The following is a 15,689-nucleotide window of genomic DNA, read 5'->3' on the forward strand; positions in this document are numbered from 1 at the left end:
AATAGATTTACAGAACAATTAAAAATAAATATTATCTCAAAAAAAATATTTTTAAAAATATGTAACAATAAATTTTATTATTATATTAGAAAATTTTTAAAAAATGTTGACCCGTGCTTAAAGCATGGGATATCTCCTAGTAATAAGTTATTTATAATTAAAAAACTTTTGTATGTACATTGACATTTTATTACTGTATTATACATATCGTCTATGTATTAATTTCTATTTATCTGTTAAAACATTACATGAACCTAAATCAATTGCACAAGTCAAAATTTCATAGAGTATTTTTTTAATTAACTTATGTATATTTCTCAATATGAAATTTGAAAATTATAATTTGATTGAGTACTTTTTATCATCAAAAATATTTAAAACTTTAAATACTTTACCATCAAACATATTACTATCATCAAAATTATGAAAATTTGAATATGTTTAACCACTAAAACCAACATATTTATTATTTCCACAGACTAATTATAATACATAATAAATATATTTAATTGGCCCCATTGTCCACTGCATGCCATATCCCAAGTTCCTCCATGCATGGTTTTTTTAATTCATCTATCGAATAATACTATAGCCATCTTAATTAGATTCATATTAAATGCTAACCAAATTTCACACATATACACACACAAAATGGACCGTATAATCAGAATTGGAGTTCCCCATATGGAAAATTTTTTTTCTACTTTGACGTCAACCTTTGCTTACGGAACAATCAAATTTAACACGGATTCGTTATTAATAACATAACATAATGATAATGATAATTATATATTTCCAAATTCACCGGGATCATTCGTTTTATAAAATGAATAAACAAGTAGCTAGGGTCAACGTTCACGCAAGTGTAATACGGCTTAAATGCTATGGAAGAGTCTTGCTTTTCAGTTTTCACGATAGCTTTTTGAAGCTTCTCCGGCGGCGTTGTCACCGGCCGTCAACTTCTTCATCATCATACTATTAACTCTTTTGATTATTTAATTTTGTGATAATAGAGTTGACGATTACGTGTGTGTAATCTCTCTTTTAGGATTTTCTCTAACTCTATAAATATAAACCAAGATCAAGAAGAGTGCTTAATAATCAAAAGGAAGATCACTGTATAATCAAGATCTCTAGTTATATAGCTTTGTACTCAAACAAACATTGATCATTACAAAACCGGAAAATGAGTTCGTCTAACGGAGGAGTACCACCCGGTTTTCGGTTTCATCCAACGGACGAAGAACTTCTTCATTACTACTTGAAGAAGAAGATTTCTTATGAAAAGTTCGATATGGAAGTCATCAAGGAGGTTGACTTGAACAAGATTGAGCCATGGGATTTACAAGGTACGTTCACTGATTAATAAACATACCATTAGGATTTAACTTTCTAATTACTATACATGAACATTGTTTTTGCTGTTGTTGTTGTTGTGTGTGTAGATAGATGCAGAATAGGATCAACGCCGCAAAACGAGTGGTATTTCTTCAGCCACAAGGATAGGAAATATCCGACAGGTTCAAGGACGAACCGTGCGACCCACTCGGGTTTCTGGAAGGCCACGGGACGTGACAAGTGCATAAGAAACTGTTACAAGAAGATAGGTATGAGGAAGACTCTTGTATTCTACAAAGGAAGAGCTCCTCATGGCCAAAAGACTGATTGGATCATGCATGAGTACCGTATTGAAGACACTGACGATGACCCTAGTGTATGTATATATCTATCTTTTATTGATTACATAATCGTGAAAGCTGGTCCATTTTTTTTTATTAAATGAGAAAATCTATAAATATGCAGGAAGATGGATGGGTTATTTGTAGAGTGTTCAAGAAAAAGAATCTGTTCAAAGTAGGGAATGATGTTAGCTCAAGCATCAACAACAATAGGCTTGAGGCACGTAGCTTCATCCGTAGAGAAAGCTCTTACCAAGGAATCTCAATGTTTGAGCTTAACAAGCCTGAAGAAATTGGTCTTCATCAATATCCTCAACCACCAATGTTTCAGCCTCATCAGAAGCCTCTTTCAATTGGATATGACTACTCTTTGGCTCTTCTTCCAAGGGAAAGCGAGTACCAGCAAGCGTGTGAGCCAGCAGGGGTTGAAGTCGGCACATGCAAAACAGTTGGTGAATGGGGGATGGTGAATTGTCACATGGGGAATCATGACCAGGACTCGTCTAGAGCTATGAGGTTTGAAGATGAAGGCAACAACAATTCGTCTACGGTCCAGCCACCTTCGAATCTGCTTTCATTGCGCGGTGAAAATGGATTTCTCGGGTTATTTTAAATAGATGCTAATTATGTTATATATATTTTCTATATATGTTTTCTTCTTAGAATACATATGTATCCATTTATTTCATTTTGTGACTAGGATGCAAATTGCTTCATTGATAAAGATAATAAGAATCGTATGTTTCAAGTTCAACTAGTTGATATTGTTCTGTTATGTATAAGAATCCAAAAGGGATATGTGTTATAACTACTTACTACCCAAAACAAAACAATTTTTTTTCTATAAGATGAGGATGAGCATAAAGGTTGTTGATAAATTCCATATTTACCGCTTTATTTAGGTTTTTTATATCCATTTTATCATGTTTCATTGGTATTTTCATTTTGTTTTGTTGCATCTAGTGTAAAAGTGAGTCTTAAATGTAAAAACACTATAGAACTCTCAAAAGACACAAAAAAAACACAAGACACACACAAACACTATTGAACTCTTAAAATGTTTAAAAAAAAGAAAAAAAAAAAAAAGACTCTGTTCTACACTAAATGCAACAAAACACAATTAAAATACCAATAAACATGATAAAAAGGATACTATAAACCTAGATAAAGCAATAATATAGTGTATCAAAGGCCCAAAGATATAGAGGCCCAAAGACCCAAAGGCCCATCCGTTTAATAATTTGGTGGTGGTATTGAGGAGAATCTTCCTTATCCGCTCGGTGGAGCAGTGAAAAAAGATGGCCGGAGTGTGCGGCGTAGCATGTCGCTTTTTCCCTCCAATTCGCCGGCGTTTTCCGGTTTCCTCCACCGTCTCATCCCTCGCTCTTCCAGATTCCTCCGCTATGATCGTCGACGACAATCTCGGCGCATTTCTCAAGGTCTTATTTACTATAAAAATCAGTCTCTGTTTCGTCTTTGCTCTTATTACAGTTTGATCTGAACAACACTTGCGTCTTTGTAGATCCTTCCAAGAGATCTTCGTCATCGTCTCCTGAACGATTCTCGAAGAAACCAACTTGTAGAGGTTATTGTTTTAAACTCTTGGTTTGGTGAAGAACAATTTTTAAAAGCTTAAAAAAAAAAAAAAATGGAATGAGAGATTTTGAAAATCTTGGTTAGGTGATTATGGATTTGGGAAGACCACCTGAAGCACGTTATCTCGGTGAACCTGGAGGTCAGTATCTTAGGAACATAGAGGTAAAACTAATTAGGGATGAATGATGTTGTGTGTTTTAGTGGGAATTGGAGTTATGTTGCTGTCTTCTGAATTTTGGATACTTTGTATGTATGGAAACACTAGCTTAGGTATCCATGGAAGAGTTAGAGGATGCTCAAGAGCTGGTAGGTGAATTTGGTGCTGATAATAGAGCTGGAATAGAGGGTACATTGCACAGGATATCAGCTATTCGTAATAGGAAAGGATTCATTGTCGGTTTAACTTGTCGGGTTGGGAGAGCTGTGAGTGGTCACATTGATATGCTCTATGATCTCCTTCACTATGCCAAAAGTATCTTGTTCGTTGGACGGTAACTGGTTTTACACACTATTCTTATGCTTCATTTTGTTTCCTTGGTGATTATTTGATTGTGTTAAATCGAATTAAATATAGGCCTGGTGTTGGTAAGACCACTGTTTTGCGAGAGATTGCTCGTGTCTTGTCTGATGAATTCCAGAAGCGAGTGGTGGGTATTGCTTATCCTTGAAGTTTTCTTAGCGTGAAGGTTTTGCCTTTTTAAGTGATTAAGTATGCGTTTTTTTTTTAGGTGATAATTGATACCAGCAATGAAATAGGAGGAGATGGAGATATTCCACACTCAGCTATTGGAGGTTCGCGTAGGATGCAAGTACCTAAGCCATCTTTGCAGCATAAAGTTATGATTGAGGCAGTAGAGAACCATATGCCTCAAGTGATCATTGTTGATGAGATCGGCACAGAAGCTGAAGCGCTTGCCTGTCGCTCCATTGCTGAAAGGGGAGTGATGCTTATTGGTACTGCTCATGGAGAGCAGCTCCAGAACATCATAAAGAACCCCACACTTTCAGATTTGGTAATATTTTTTTTTGTTCACTGCTTGTCTGGGTGTTGTGTTATTGCTTGCTTCTAGTTTTTAGAAAGCTTTTCTCATGGTCTTTACTTTCTCTTTGTTGGTTGTAGATTGGAGGTATTGAGACTGTCACTCTTGGAGATGAAGAAGCAAGGGCGAGAAGGAGTCAGAAGAGTATTCTTGAGAGGAAAGCTCCACCGACTTTTTATTTCTTGATAGAGATGAGGGAACGAGATTATTGGATTGCACATCAAGTAAGCCTCTGTTTCACAACTCAATCTGTTATTGCCTTTGCTCTGCACTCATTCAATATCAAAGATCATATGTATTAACAAAACTTGACATCTTTCACTCTCGTCCAGACTGAAAAGAGCGTTGATATGTTGCTTCGCGGAAGGAATCCCATGGTTGAGGTATATATAGTTGTACTCAAAAATGATTTGATCAATTGAGCACAACAGATACTGATTCGACTTCTGTAACTTATGGTTTTAGGTGAGGAGAAGGGATGATGAGTACAAGGTGGTAATAGAAAGATGGAAGGCATATGACGGGCAAGGCATCTGAGATTTCTTCATCGTTGTTAGACTTGGGCATCTTTCTTATGAACACAAATGTTGTTTGCAAAAGATTACAAACCATATGTATAAAATAATTATAAGAACACAAATGCATCCATCTCATTACATCGATCACGGACGTAATCTCATTCGCATTCAAATACTCATTTGTATCGATGCCCAAGTGTACAAGCCAACGTCTAGTGGCACTGCTCATCACATGTCCACATTTCATCTGTTACACAAGCAAGATTCAATCTTCATCTCATTCAACTTTAAGCACACGCTAGGTAATATAAAATAATTATTAAATATTTTTACTGTAATTTTTATCTACAAAATCAATTATATTTATCAGTAACTGAAAAATCTAAAATTTGATTGTGTAGTATATATCTGAAAAAAATCTGTATAATAATTATAATTTAACCCGTGTAAATTATTATAATATCAATCTTATATTATTATATCATATGAACAAAGAGTTCTTAAAATTCATTTTAAAGATTTTATGAAAATATAATTAAAGGATGTAATTAAGTTAGAAAGAAAATATAAAAATTTAATTTTGGGAAAAATACAAAAGTAAATAAATGTAAATATTATTAAATACTGATGACAAAAAAAGGAAATAGTGTACAGAGCTCTGTAATGCTGACACCTCAGCTTTTTTGCCAAAATGTTCCTCTATTAATATATAGAGGATAATTATAATTTAACCGTGTAAATTATTATAATATCAATCTTATATTATTATATCATATGAACAAAGAGTTCTTAAAATTCATTTTAAAGATTTTATGAAAATATAATTAAAGGATGTAATTAAGTTAGAAAGAAAATATAAAAATTTAATTTTGGGAAAAATACAAAAGTAAATAAATGTAAATATTATTAAATGCTGATGACAAAAAAAGGAAATAGTGTACAGAGCTCTGTAATGCTGACACCTCAGCTTTTTTGCCAAAATGTTCCTCTATTAATATATAGAGGATAATTATAATTTAACCCGTGTAAATTATTATAATATCAATCTTATATTATTATATCATATGAATAAAGAGTTCTTAAAATTTATTTTAAAGATTTTATGAAAATATAATTAAAGGATGTAATTAAGTTAGAAAAAAAATATAAAAATTTAATTTTGGGAAAAATACAAAAGTAAATAAATGTAAATATTATTAAATGCTGATGACAGAAAAAGGAAATGGTGTATAGAGCTCTGTAATGCTGACATCTCAGTTTTTTTGCCAAAATGTTTCTCTATTAATATATAGAGGATGATATAATGATATATCACAATTTAATAGACTTATTCATCAATTCAATTCGCACAACATATATCAAGTCAAGTTCTGGTCAATACAGCAGTCTGATCAGCATTAAACGACCCAAACATGTCTCATACGTGCACACACATTAGAACGAGAATTTACCAGAAAATCTGAGACGATGAGGACACAGAAATGTCTTGTGAATATTTAGAAGAAAAAAAAGAAACTCCCAAGTAATAGTATTCCAGAGTTTGAGTTTAGTGATTCAAGTAACGTTGGGATTAACACTAGACTTTCTCTTATTTTCCAGAGGTTTCGATTCACATTATGAATCCCTTTTATAAATGCATCCATCTCATTTATTCATGACTTTTATTGGTCAGTAGGCTTAATTGAATTTAAAGGATCCGATTTGTGATAATGATGGCATCTGATTTAGTAAATTTCTAAGGTTATTGAATTGTAAATCGAATTAGGCATATAATTAATCAAGATTAAGAGTTAAGCAGCTAGTCATGTGTTCAATTCCTATAGGTTGCATGGCCATAAGGGAGAGTCATTAAGCTGTATGGACGCTCTGTCAAAGTTAGTGATGTATCAAGTGAGAGAAATCAGTTGTGTTGTCTTCTGGGTGACTGGGTGGACATGTGTCCCATGAACATAACACAAGTCTCAGTCTCAGTGTTTTCTTGTGAATGATGAACTGAATTTGTAGTATACCATTGCCAAAGCTAAAAATGTCAGATTCCGTGCTTGCCCTTCCATGTATCACGTAAAAACAATTAAGATTGAACCATAAAAGCTAAAGATATCTCTCAATTCTCAACCAAAGTGAGTGTTTTTTTCTTGGTCTTGGTTAGCTTCGTCTTCTTCTTAGGAATCCATAGAGGCCAATATATCATTCTGAGCTTTCCTAGATCAAACGTAAGTCTTCTTTTGATTCACACTTTGATCTCGAATGAGTCAAATGATGTTTTCAGGTCGTGCTTTGGCTGGATATTAAAAACGTTTTTCAAAGCTTTCTCTTAACACATTCCGTACCTTGCATGCATGCTATATATTCTTAGCTTTAAAAAGTGAATTTCAATTTGATCAAAAAGAAGTAAATGAGTTGTTTTAAATTCTTTTTTTTTTCCTTTTCGTGATCTTTATAAGCTTTTGATTTTTTTGTGTTGCATGATGTCTATAGGATGTTATTCCAGGTTTCAAATTTAGTCAAAATTAATTTTGTTATGTTTAACCCAAATTATTCAATAAAATCTTAATTGGTTTGTATCTGAAAGAAAGAGGGAACTAGCTCATCCGATGGGGGAGATGAACAATTTGAAACCCTCATTTTTGAGCTCCGATGGGAGTTTGGCTGTTCATGCTGGTACGTTACCTACGTTCATATTGTCGACCCTTTCTGATTTTTTTTTTCTTTTTCTTGTCGCCTCTTAATTACTAGAAATTTGTTATATGTTTGGACAAAATATATGATATCTTTTTATATATATAAATATATTTTTTTTGTTAAAGATTTCTTTTTATATATTAAAATGTACAATTTTCTTATAAGGGAGCCGCGGGAATGCATGCATACCTCATAGGGTGGGAAAAAAATCGTAATCCGAAAAACCGAACCAAACCAAACCGAAATAAATGGTATGGTTTGGTTATGGTTTAGTCTAAAAATCTATTTGGTTGTCATATTTATTAACCAATGGTTTAGGTTTGGTTTGGTTAAAAACCGTAAAATCGAATGGTTTTTTTGGTTTTTAATAAAAATTTGGAATACCTATATATAAATGTATATGTAGTTTATATTATATTTAATAATGTCTTTAAGTATATAGTTTTTTGAATTATTTTTTTAAGATTTTACTTTTTAAATTATTTGGAAGCTTTGAGTTTCCAAAATTAGATTTAGATTATATTTTTTTAACTTATGTATCTTATTGACTGATATATTATTTCTTTTTTTTGTTTATTTTATCCAATAAACATAATTTTTTTTTGTAAAATATAGAATAACCTAATAAAATCATAATCATACTGAAACTAAACCGAAACCAAACCGAACCAAGATACATATGGTTTTTATATGGTTTCATTTTTATAAAATAAAAAAAACCGTAAAAAAAAAACCAAACTTTAACCAAACCGAAATATATGTGGTTTCTATATGGTTTCAATTTTATAAAACCAAAAAGCCGTAAACCAAAAAAACTAAACCGAAAACCGAACGCCCACCCCTGGCCCCACTGCCACAAATAATCATGTACAGTATACTAGTATATGCTTTTGGTTTTTAGCACCTATCCTTAGAGCGCATGTACAATGTAACTAAATATACTTCTACCGATCGACCACTAATCCACTATCTTTGAAAATGGACGTAATTAGAAAAATGTAACTAAACAACGTTCACCGCCTAGCAAGCGCCTAAAGCGGAGAATCGAAAATAATGGATTTTGTTGTGGGTTTATAATTAGGTGAAAGATTATGTCGTGAAATAAATACGACTTCGATCACGACCCCTGTAGTAAACACAACGACATACTTCTTCAAGAACACTTCCGAGCTGGTTGACTTCAAGGTCCGTCTATATATATATATATATGCTTCTAGGGTTAAATATCGGGGAAAAAGAACTTTAAATAGTGTGTGTGTTGCTGACTACTAAGTTAATCAACTATTTTTACAAAAAATAGACTTATTTTCAATTTTGCAGGAGCAACGGATTGTATGTCACGAGTATACTCGTTATGGAAGCCCAACAACTATGGTACTTGAAGAAAAGATTAGGTCTCGCACTCTCTTGATGTCTTTGATTACTGTCCCACAATTGATTTTTGTTCTTAATTAGTTGTCCATTTTATGTTTTCTTGATTAGTGCACTTGAAGGTGCTGAATCAACTTTGGTAGTGGCATCGGGAATGTGTGCAATTAGTGTTATGCTTTTGGCATTGGTTCCTACAAATGGTCATATTGTGACAACTACAGATTGTTACAAGGAGACAAGGATGATCATGGAGACTTTTCTTCCCAAATTGGGAATTACCGTAAGAAATTAAAACATATAATATCGATCACTTTAGTTTTGTTTTGTTTCGACTCATTGTTATGTGTGTGTTTATGTCATCCAGGTGACTTTCATTGACTCTGCTGATACTGCAAAGCTCGAAGCTGTAGTGAATGAACATAATGTATTATAACTTACAATAAGTCTAGCATACTTTAAAAGTTGGAAAGCATATATTATACGAATTGTGGGTTGTTCTACAGGTTTCTATGTTCTTTACTGAGTCCCCAACAAACCCATTTCTTCGATGTGTGGACATTAAGTTAGTGTCAGAAATCTGTCACAAAAGAGGAACTCTTGTTTGTATAGACGGTACCATTGCAACACCTTTGAATCAAAAGGCACTTGCTCTTGGTGCTGATCTTATTCTCCAGTCTGGTACTAAGTACATTGGAGGCCACAATGATGTGTGTAACTTAGAACGCAGAACCTTAATAGTGTTTAGGAAACTGGTTACCATAAATTGATTATTTGTTCCGTGTGTTTTTATCAGGTTCTTGCTGGATGCATATCTGGCTCAACGAAGTTGATTTCTAAGATTCGCATTTTGCATCAACTTTTGGGAGGCACGCTTAATCCTGTAAAAATGCTTGATCCCCCTTTAATGCTTTCACTTCATACATCGGTTGAAATTTCAATTTGTTTCAGTTTGGCGTTTGGGACAATTTTGTTTCTTTGTTGATATATAGTATTAGTCCTATTCATCAATATTCAACCTTTTGACAACTGTGTCTTTGCGAGAAACAGAATGCCGCATATTTACTCATCCGAAGCATGAAGACGATGCATCTTCGCGTAAAACAACATAATTCAAATGCTTTGAGGATGGCCCAAGTGTTAGAAGCACATCCCAAGGTACATTATATCTTTCACCAAGGTACTATATAATATATTTATTTTGGTTGCACCCATTATTAAAATATGGTATGTGAAAATGATAAAATTAATAAATCTATATATTTTATGATTAAGAACTCATAATCAGTTCTTAATTCCTGTCCATGAGAAAAAAATTTTGGAATGAGGTTTCTTGCCAAGCAAGTTGAGAAATGAAAAACAAACTAAAAGAGGAAACTACAGTACTATAAGATGTTATACTGAATCGATTTTGAGGTGTCTTTGCAGATGATCAAGACTCCAGTATTTACACAAAAACACACTCTTATATGAACCATACTGTGGAACTTAACACATACATATAAAATTGAACGAGAAATTCATCATAACCTTTGCTCCATACTTTATCTTCCATTTTCTTAGATAGCCTTTTCAAGTGGATCATCATATCTCCTCAAAAATGGATTCACTGTAATCGTGTTAGGTAAGTCGCGTTTACTACCCGGGCCTTCCGAGTCATCCCGAACATCTCATAGCCAAGCGACAAATGACTGGTTTTGGGGGTCTGGTCACATTCGAGGTCAAAACTAATCACATTCATTACCTTTAATGAAATCTTCTTAATCTTAAAATGTGTGTTTTCCTTTTATATATGCAAATAGGTTGCTGGAGATCTCAAGAAGACAATCAAGTTCATCGATTCTCTGAAGATCCCATACATTGCAACATCTTTTGGTGGATGCGAGAGCTTCGTGGACCAACCTGCCACAAGGAACTGGTATATAATTTCCCACTAAAACATTGATAGTTTAATTTGTTTATTTCTTGTTACACATACAAATGTTTTGGGGGTTTGATTTAGGGATGTACCACGAGAAGAAAGGCTCAAATATGAACTCAACGACAACTTAGTTCGTTTCAGTTTTGGTATTGAAGACTTTGATGACATCAAGGCTGACGTTCTTCAAGCTCTTGATACCATCTAAATAAATGCTGATGTTTTGTAAACGAAGCTGTTTCCAAAACATTCACAAACACGTGTACCATTTGTTTTATTTCTATTTCAACAAAGTTTTTAATAATTTCAAATGAAAATGTTTTTTTTTTTTTAACTTTTTTTTTAAAGTGTGTGTTCCTATATATTGATCAATTTATGCATCGCTTCATCTTAAAAAAAATGTTCCTATCTCGATTCCACCAGATCTCAATTCTAAATACCTGAGTTGGTCTCAGCCTCCATGTATGAAAGCTTAGGTTCTCTGACCTGAAAGAAAAAATAGTCAGAAGGATTGAGGGATAATTTACAAAGACAATTTTCTCTTGAGTTAGACATGTACAGCAGGTAAATCTGTAATTTTGGACTTCCGCATATTACCTCCTATATCACCACTGGTTGATTAATACTCTCTCCGTATTTTTATAGTTTGATGTTAAAGGTTTCTAGATAAACGGATTAAGAAATCAACATTTTTTTGTTTACCTTTTCTAATAATAATAACATTATTTATAAAAATACTTTTTTTTTTGCAATACCACATAGTTTCGTGGAATATCTATGCATGTTTTACGTACCAACTAGAATTTCACTCTCGGGGATAATTTTTTTCTATATAATCATAGTTGAATCAATTTGACATGCCTAATATTGTATTATCAATAGTGTTACTAAAATAATAAAATAATGATTTATTTTTGTTGTTTTATATTAAGTAAGATTTTTATCAACTAATTTATGTAAAATGATTCAAAATTTTTTTTAAAAAAGAAACAAAGCTAATTAGAGAGTCACTAAGTTACTTGCCGACATCACTATGATTTGTTTGCAGTTGACTCTTCTCTTGGTTGGTTGTTTCGTTGTGGTTGATAATTTCTTCGTTCCATCATCGTGCTCTTCTGAGTTCGGTTTTATCGAAAGGTTAGGCTGCGCTCTTTGTCCTTGCTTTGCAGATCTGTTGAGATCTGACTGCTTTTTGTAATGCTTCTACACAGATGATTCTGGACGCTGTTCTCGTCATCATCGCATTCGGAAGCGTTTCGAGTCTTTGCTTGCCGGGTTATGAAGTCTTTGGTTCAGTTTCTAGAGATTGGTTCTCTTCATGATACGAGGTGATCGTTCTTAGCTTGGGATTGGCCGTGGGCCTCCTTGGTAGTTCTCATCCAAGTGTTTGGTGAGAAGAGTTTTCTTGCATTTTAAGACTAGTGTATTGTATAAGGGGTTTGCCTTGTTGCCTATTTCTTTATTTTAAGGGTTCATCCTCTTTTTTGGATTTAATTGCTCTGCTTTGTAATGTTTTAATATAGTATGTTTTATGACTCCAGAAACTTCTGTTTATTCGCCGGCTTAGTTTTCTTTTTTTGGACTTTAGATTCTAGAAATATCCTTGTTTTCCGCTGGTTAAGTTGTAATTCAGTATGTATCCTTCCAAATTTTATAATATCAGTTGACAAAAAAAAAAAAAAAAGCTAGTCATGGGTTCAATTCTATAGGTTGCATTGCCATCAGGGAGATTCAAAGCTAATCTGGACATTTTGTCCAAGTGAGTGATGTGTCAAGTGAGAGAGATATGTGTTGTCTCACGGACGGACATGCGTCCATTATGTCAGCAAAACCATCCATGTTTCGGACATGCACCATTCTTTATGTCGTCCCACTGCCTCCTTTATTATAGCAATATAATCCATTATTTCACTTCAACGCTTATTTATCTCTCTCAGTTCTCAACCAAAATTTAGTGTCTTTGGTTTTGTTAGCTTTCGTCTACCTCTTCTAGAGTCCATAGAGTCGAAAAATAAAGGTATCACATATAATTACCTAGCTACTAAACAAATCATATATATAAATAAACCTTTTAATTTTCAGGCGATCACAGAGATCAAACCAAAATATGAGTCCAAATTTTGATTGCATGGATCTAGAGGCATTAACATCGAACGCGAAGCAAATACAAGACGATGTATTGAAGCAGATACTCACACTTAATGCCAACACTGAATATCTCCAACGTTACCTCCATGGAAGTTCTGATAAAGAGCTTTTCAAAAAGAACGTGCCAGTAATTACCTACGAAGATGTTAGGCCTTATATCGAACGTGTTGCCAACGGAGAACCTTCAAATATCATTTCAGGCAACTCCATCACTGGATTTTTTCTAAGGTAATGTCTATTTTTGATTACGTGTCGTTGAAGCTATTATACATTTTTCCTTTAATGGTTGTGGTTTGTGGATCATGTAGTTCCGGAACATCAGGAGGGAAACATAAGACATTCCCTATGAACAGCATCTTCTTTGAGAACCTATTGCTATACAAAGCGCTTTCGTCCCCCTTTGTATCGAAGTAAGTAATTCTCAATATTTTTTCTTTTTTTCGTTCTCAATTCTGCTACATAAATTTATCCTTTTTTGACGTCGCTAATGATCCTTAATTAAACAAATCATAAATTATTCTGTACTTGGGTAAACTGTACATCGAAATCATAAATGTCTCGAGACTTTGGAAATGAGAGCTTAATCGCTACTAAAGACGTTTACACTACTTAGCTAAAACCGAGTTTATAGTTGGTGGGATTCGATCTCATGGCTTAGAGACTCACAAAATAATATACTCCAATCGTGTGTCATTTTAAGGTTTATACTTTTGTTTCATCAATAGTGTCACTTTGTATTTCCAACATAAATTTTGCAAACAAAATATCTATTATAATCCTACATTTTTACATTTTTTAAATGTGTGAAATTAAAATTGTAGAATGACGCTCTTTATGATATAAAAGTACATATATCCATGGCTTAGACATTCACAAAAAAAGAATGTGCACCCGCCACACACTGCCACTAGCTAGATCATGTCCATCCCATATCATATATTATATATGTAACAATTCCATCACCATTTCTTGTAGGTATATGGATGGGGCCAAGAAAGAAAAGGAGATGATGTTTGGTTTCACTAGACCATTATCCAAAACTCCTTCTGGTTTGCCAGTTTCTGGAGGGGTTTCGAGTTTTTTACAGAGCGATTATTTCAAGAACCAACCATCAGAGCTGTATTCAAGCCCCATTGATGTTACATTATGCCCAGACAACAGACAGAGTATGTATTGTCATCTTCTCTGTGGACTCGTCCAGAGAAACGAAATAACAAGTATGAGTGCTTACTTTGTTTCTATCTTGGTTCGTGCGATTAATTTTCTTGAAACTCACTGGAGAGAGCTGTGTAGTAATATACGATATGGTCATGTTAGCGAGTGGATTACAGACCAAAAATGCAGGAACTCTGTGACTATCATCCTTGGAGGGCCTAATCCTGAATTAGCAAATTTTATTGAGTACGAATGCAACCAAAAATCATGGGAAGGTATAATCCGCCGGCTTTGGCCCAAAGTCAAATATATCGATTGCGTTGTTACAGGATCGATGACTCAGTGCGATTGTCTACCCAATATTTCTTATTTTGAGTTCAAACAGATTGACGAGGAAAACAAGGATGACATTGTTGATCTAGTGAACGTTAAGCTTGGTTGCTACTATGAGCTACTAGTCACAAATTATTTTGGTAAGTTATTTAAATGTGTTTTTACTCTTAAGAAAAGAAAAAAAATTATAAATCTAGACTCAAGTCATAAGAGTTAATTTTGTTACTTTTTGTTTTGCTAGGTTTACACAGGTATAACATTGGAGATATTTTACAAGTGACTGGGTTCTATAATAGCACACCTCAATTTCGATTCATACGTAGAAAAGAAACGGTTCTAAGCATTCAGACTGAGATAACAACTGAGGAACATATTTTAAAGGCGTTGTATCATGCGACGCTCGTTCTTGAATCTTCAAATTTGATGTTGATGGGTAACACATGCTGTGAAGATATTTCTACGAATCCAGGTCACTATGTTTTTTACTGGGAACTCAACAACAAAAACATCGATGGTGTTGAACTTGATAACAAAGTATTGGTGAAATGTTGTTGTGTGATGGAGGAATCATTAAGTCCTCTTTATAAAACATTTAGGAGTAAAGATGGATCAATCGGAGCTCTAGAGATAAGAGTGGTGCAACAAGGAACGTTCGATTCCCTCATGGACTTTTTCGTTTCAAAAGGTTCGTCGATATCACAATACAAGACTCCTTTATGCATAAAATCTTCTGAGGCTTTAACTGTTTTTGAAGACAAGGTTCTTGGTCGTTTCTTTAGCGATAAATGCCCTCCTCTTTGATCATATCATATATGATCTGTTTGGAAGATGATGATGCTATCTTATGTGCGCGTCTAAAAAGTGTGGTTGATGTATTTATTATCTTACTGTATAAACAAAAGTGTGGTTGATGATGCATTTGTCTTAATTATAGATGTGGTTCTGTGTGTACTATGTATGTGTGTATATGATTTAGTGAAGAAACTATCTTCAACTATATAAATTCATTTTATGATTAAATAAAGTGAATTTAAGTTTTTTTTTTGTGTGTGTGTGTGTGTGTATGGTATAGGAAGATATTTCAGTTCAGTTAGCTTGACATTTGGAGTTTTTTTTTTTTTTAATAGGTTTTTTATATATAATAATTATGTAGTCATGTAAAATATATATTAAATACGTTGTTTACTATCTCTAGCAAAACAACCCTACTACCTGTGGTATATTACATAAAATCTCATTATATTTTTATACA

At 33.5% G+C, this 15,689-nt stretch overlaps 4 protein-coding genes across 9 annotated transcripts; all 4 read left to right on the forward strand.

Moving 5' to 3' along the window:
* Positions 1 to 1,065: 1,065 nt before the first annotated feature.
* On the forward strand, positions 1,066 to 2,433 carry LOC104757688 (protein BEARSKIN1). Its single transcript, XM_010480444.2, has 3 exons — positions 1,066 to 1,349; positions 1,446 to 1,714; positions 1,804 to 2,433. Exons 1-3 carry the CDS (start codon positions 1,187 to 1,189, stop codon positions 2,290 to 2,292), a joined length of 921 nt encoding a protein of 306 aa, XP_010478746.1. The 5' UTR covers positions 1,066 to 1,186; the 3' UTR covers positions 2,293 to 2,433.
* Positions 2,434 to 2,908: 475 nt separating this feature from the next.
* LOC104757689 (uncharacterized protein ycf45) lies at positions 2,909 to 4,980 on the forward strand. 3 transcript variants are annotated; one of them, XM_087496100.1, is made up of 9 exons: positions 2,909 to 3,118; positions 3,202 to 3,264; positions 3,360 to 3,437; positions 3,541 to 3,766; positions 3,850 to 3,922; positions 4,004 to 4,288; positions 4,396 to 4,539; positions 4,648 to 4,698; positions 4,781 to 4,980. In XM_087496100.1, exons 4-9 carry the CDS (start codon positions 3,552 to 3,554, stop codon positions 4,850 to 4,852), a joined length of 840 nt encoding a protein of 279 aa, XP_087352226.1. In that variant the 5' UTR covers positions 2,909 to 3,118; positions 3,202 to 3,264; positions 3,360 to 3,437; positions 3,541 to 3,551; the 3' UTR covers positions 4,853 to 4,980. The 3 variants fall into 3 exon arrangements, with proteins under 3 accessions (XP_087352226.1, XP_010478749.1, XP_087352227.1); XM_010480447.3 differs by having other exon boundaries at positions 2,913 to 3,118; positions 3,546 to 3,766; XM_087496101.1 differs by having other exon boundaries at positions 2,921 to 3,118; positions 3,360 to 3,414.
* Positions 4,981 to 6,739: 1,759 nt separating this feature from the next.
* LOC104757690 (cystathionine gamma-synthase 1, chloroplastic-like) lies at positions 6,740 to 12,345 on the forward strand. Its single transcript, XM_010480448.3, has 14 exons — positions 6,740 to 7,046; positions 7,406 to 7,494; positions 8,597 to 8,700; positions 8,836 to 8,909; positions 8,998 to 9,166; positions 9,251 to 9,310; positions 9,390 to 9,593; positions 9,680 to 9,766; positions 9,934 to 10,041; positions 10,508 to 10,603; positions 10,686 to 10,801; positions 10,886 to 11,365; positions 11,850 to 11,938; positions 12,013 to 12,345. Exons 2-12 carry the CDS (start codon positions 7,428 to 7,430, stop codon positions 11,007 to 11,009), a joined length of 1,209 nt encoding a protein of 402 aa, XP_010478750.1. The 5' UTR covers positions 6,740 to 7,046; positions 7,406 to 7,427; the 3' UTR covers positions 11,010 to 11,365; positions 11,850 to 11,938; positions 12,013 to 12,345.
* Positions 12,346 to 12,691: 346 nt separating this feature from the next.
* LOC104757691 (4-substituted benzoates-glutamate ligase GH3.12-like) lies at positions 12,692 to 15,475 on the forward strand. 4 transcript variants are annotated; one of them, XR_015587657.1, is made up of 7 exons: positions 12,717 to 12,818; positions 12,884 to 13,177; positions 13,258 to 13,359; positions 13,925 to 14,166; positions 14,267 to 14,379; positions 14,490 to 14,577; positions 14,679 to 15,475. XR_015587657.1 is itself a non-coding variant. In XM_087497163.1 (6 exons), the coding sequence occupies exons 4-6, from the start codon at positions 14,096 to 14,098 to the stop codon at positions 15,236 to 15,238; spliced, it is 942 nt and encodes a 313-aa protein (XP_087353289.1). In that variant the 5' UTR covers positions 12,717 to 12,818; positions 12,884 to 13,177; positions 13,258 to 13,359; positions 13,925 to 14,095; the 3' UTR covers positions 15,239 to 15,475. The 4 variants fall into 4 exon arrangements, 2 of the variants coding, with proteins under 2 accessions (XP_010478753.1, XP_087353289.1); XR_015587656.1 differs by having other exon boundaries at positions 12,712 to 12,818; positions 13,925 to 14,379; XM_087497163.1 differs by having other exon boundaries at positions 14,267 to 14,577.
* The last annotated feature ends 214 nt before the right edge of the window (positions 15,476 to 15,689 follow it).

This window comes from Camelina sativa, chromosome 17, assembly GCF_030686135.1.
Source record: "Camelina sativa cultivar CO46 ecotype springtype chromosome 17, ASM3068613v1".
Lineage (NCBI taxonomy): Eukaryota > Viridiplantae > Streptophyta > Magnoliopsida > Brassicales > Brassicaceae > Camelina > Camelina sativa.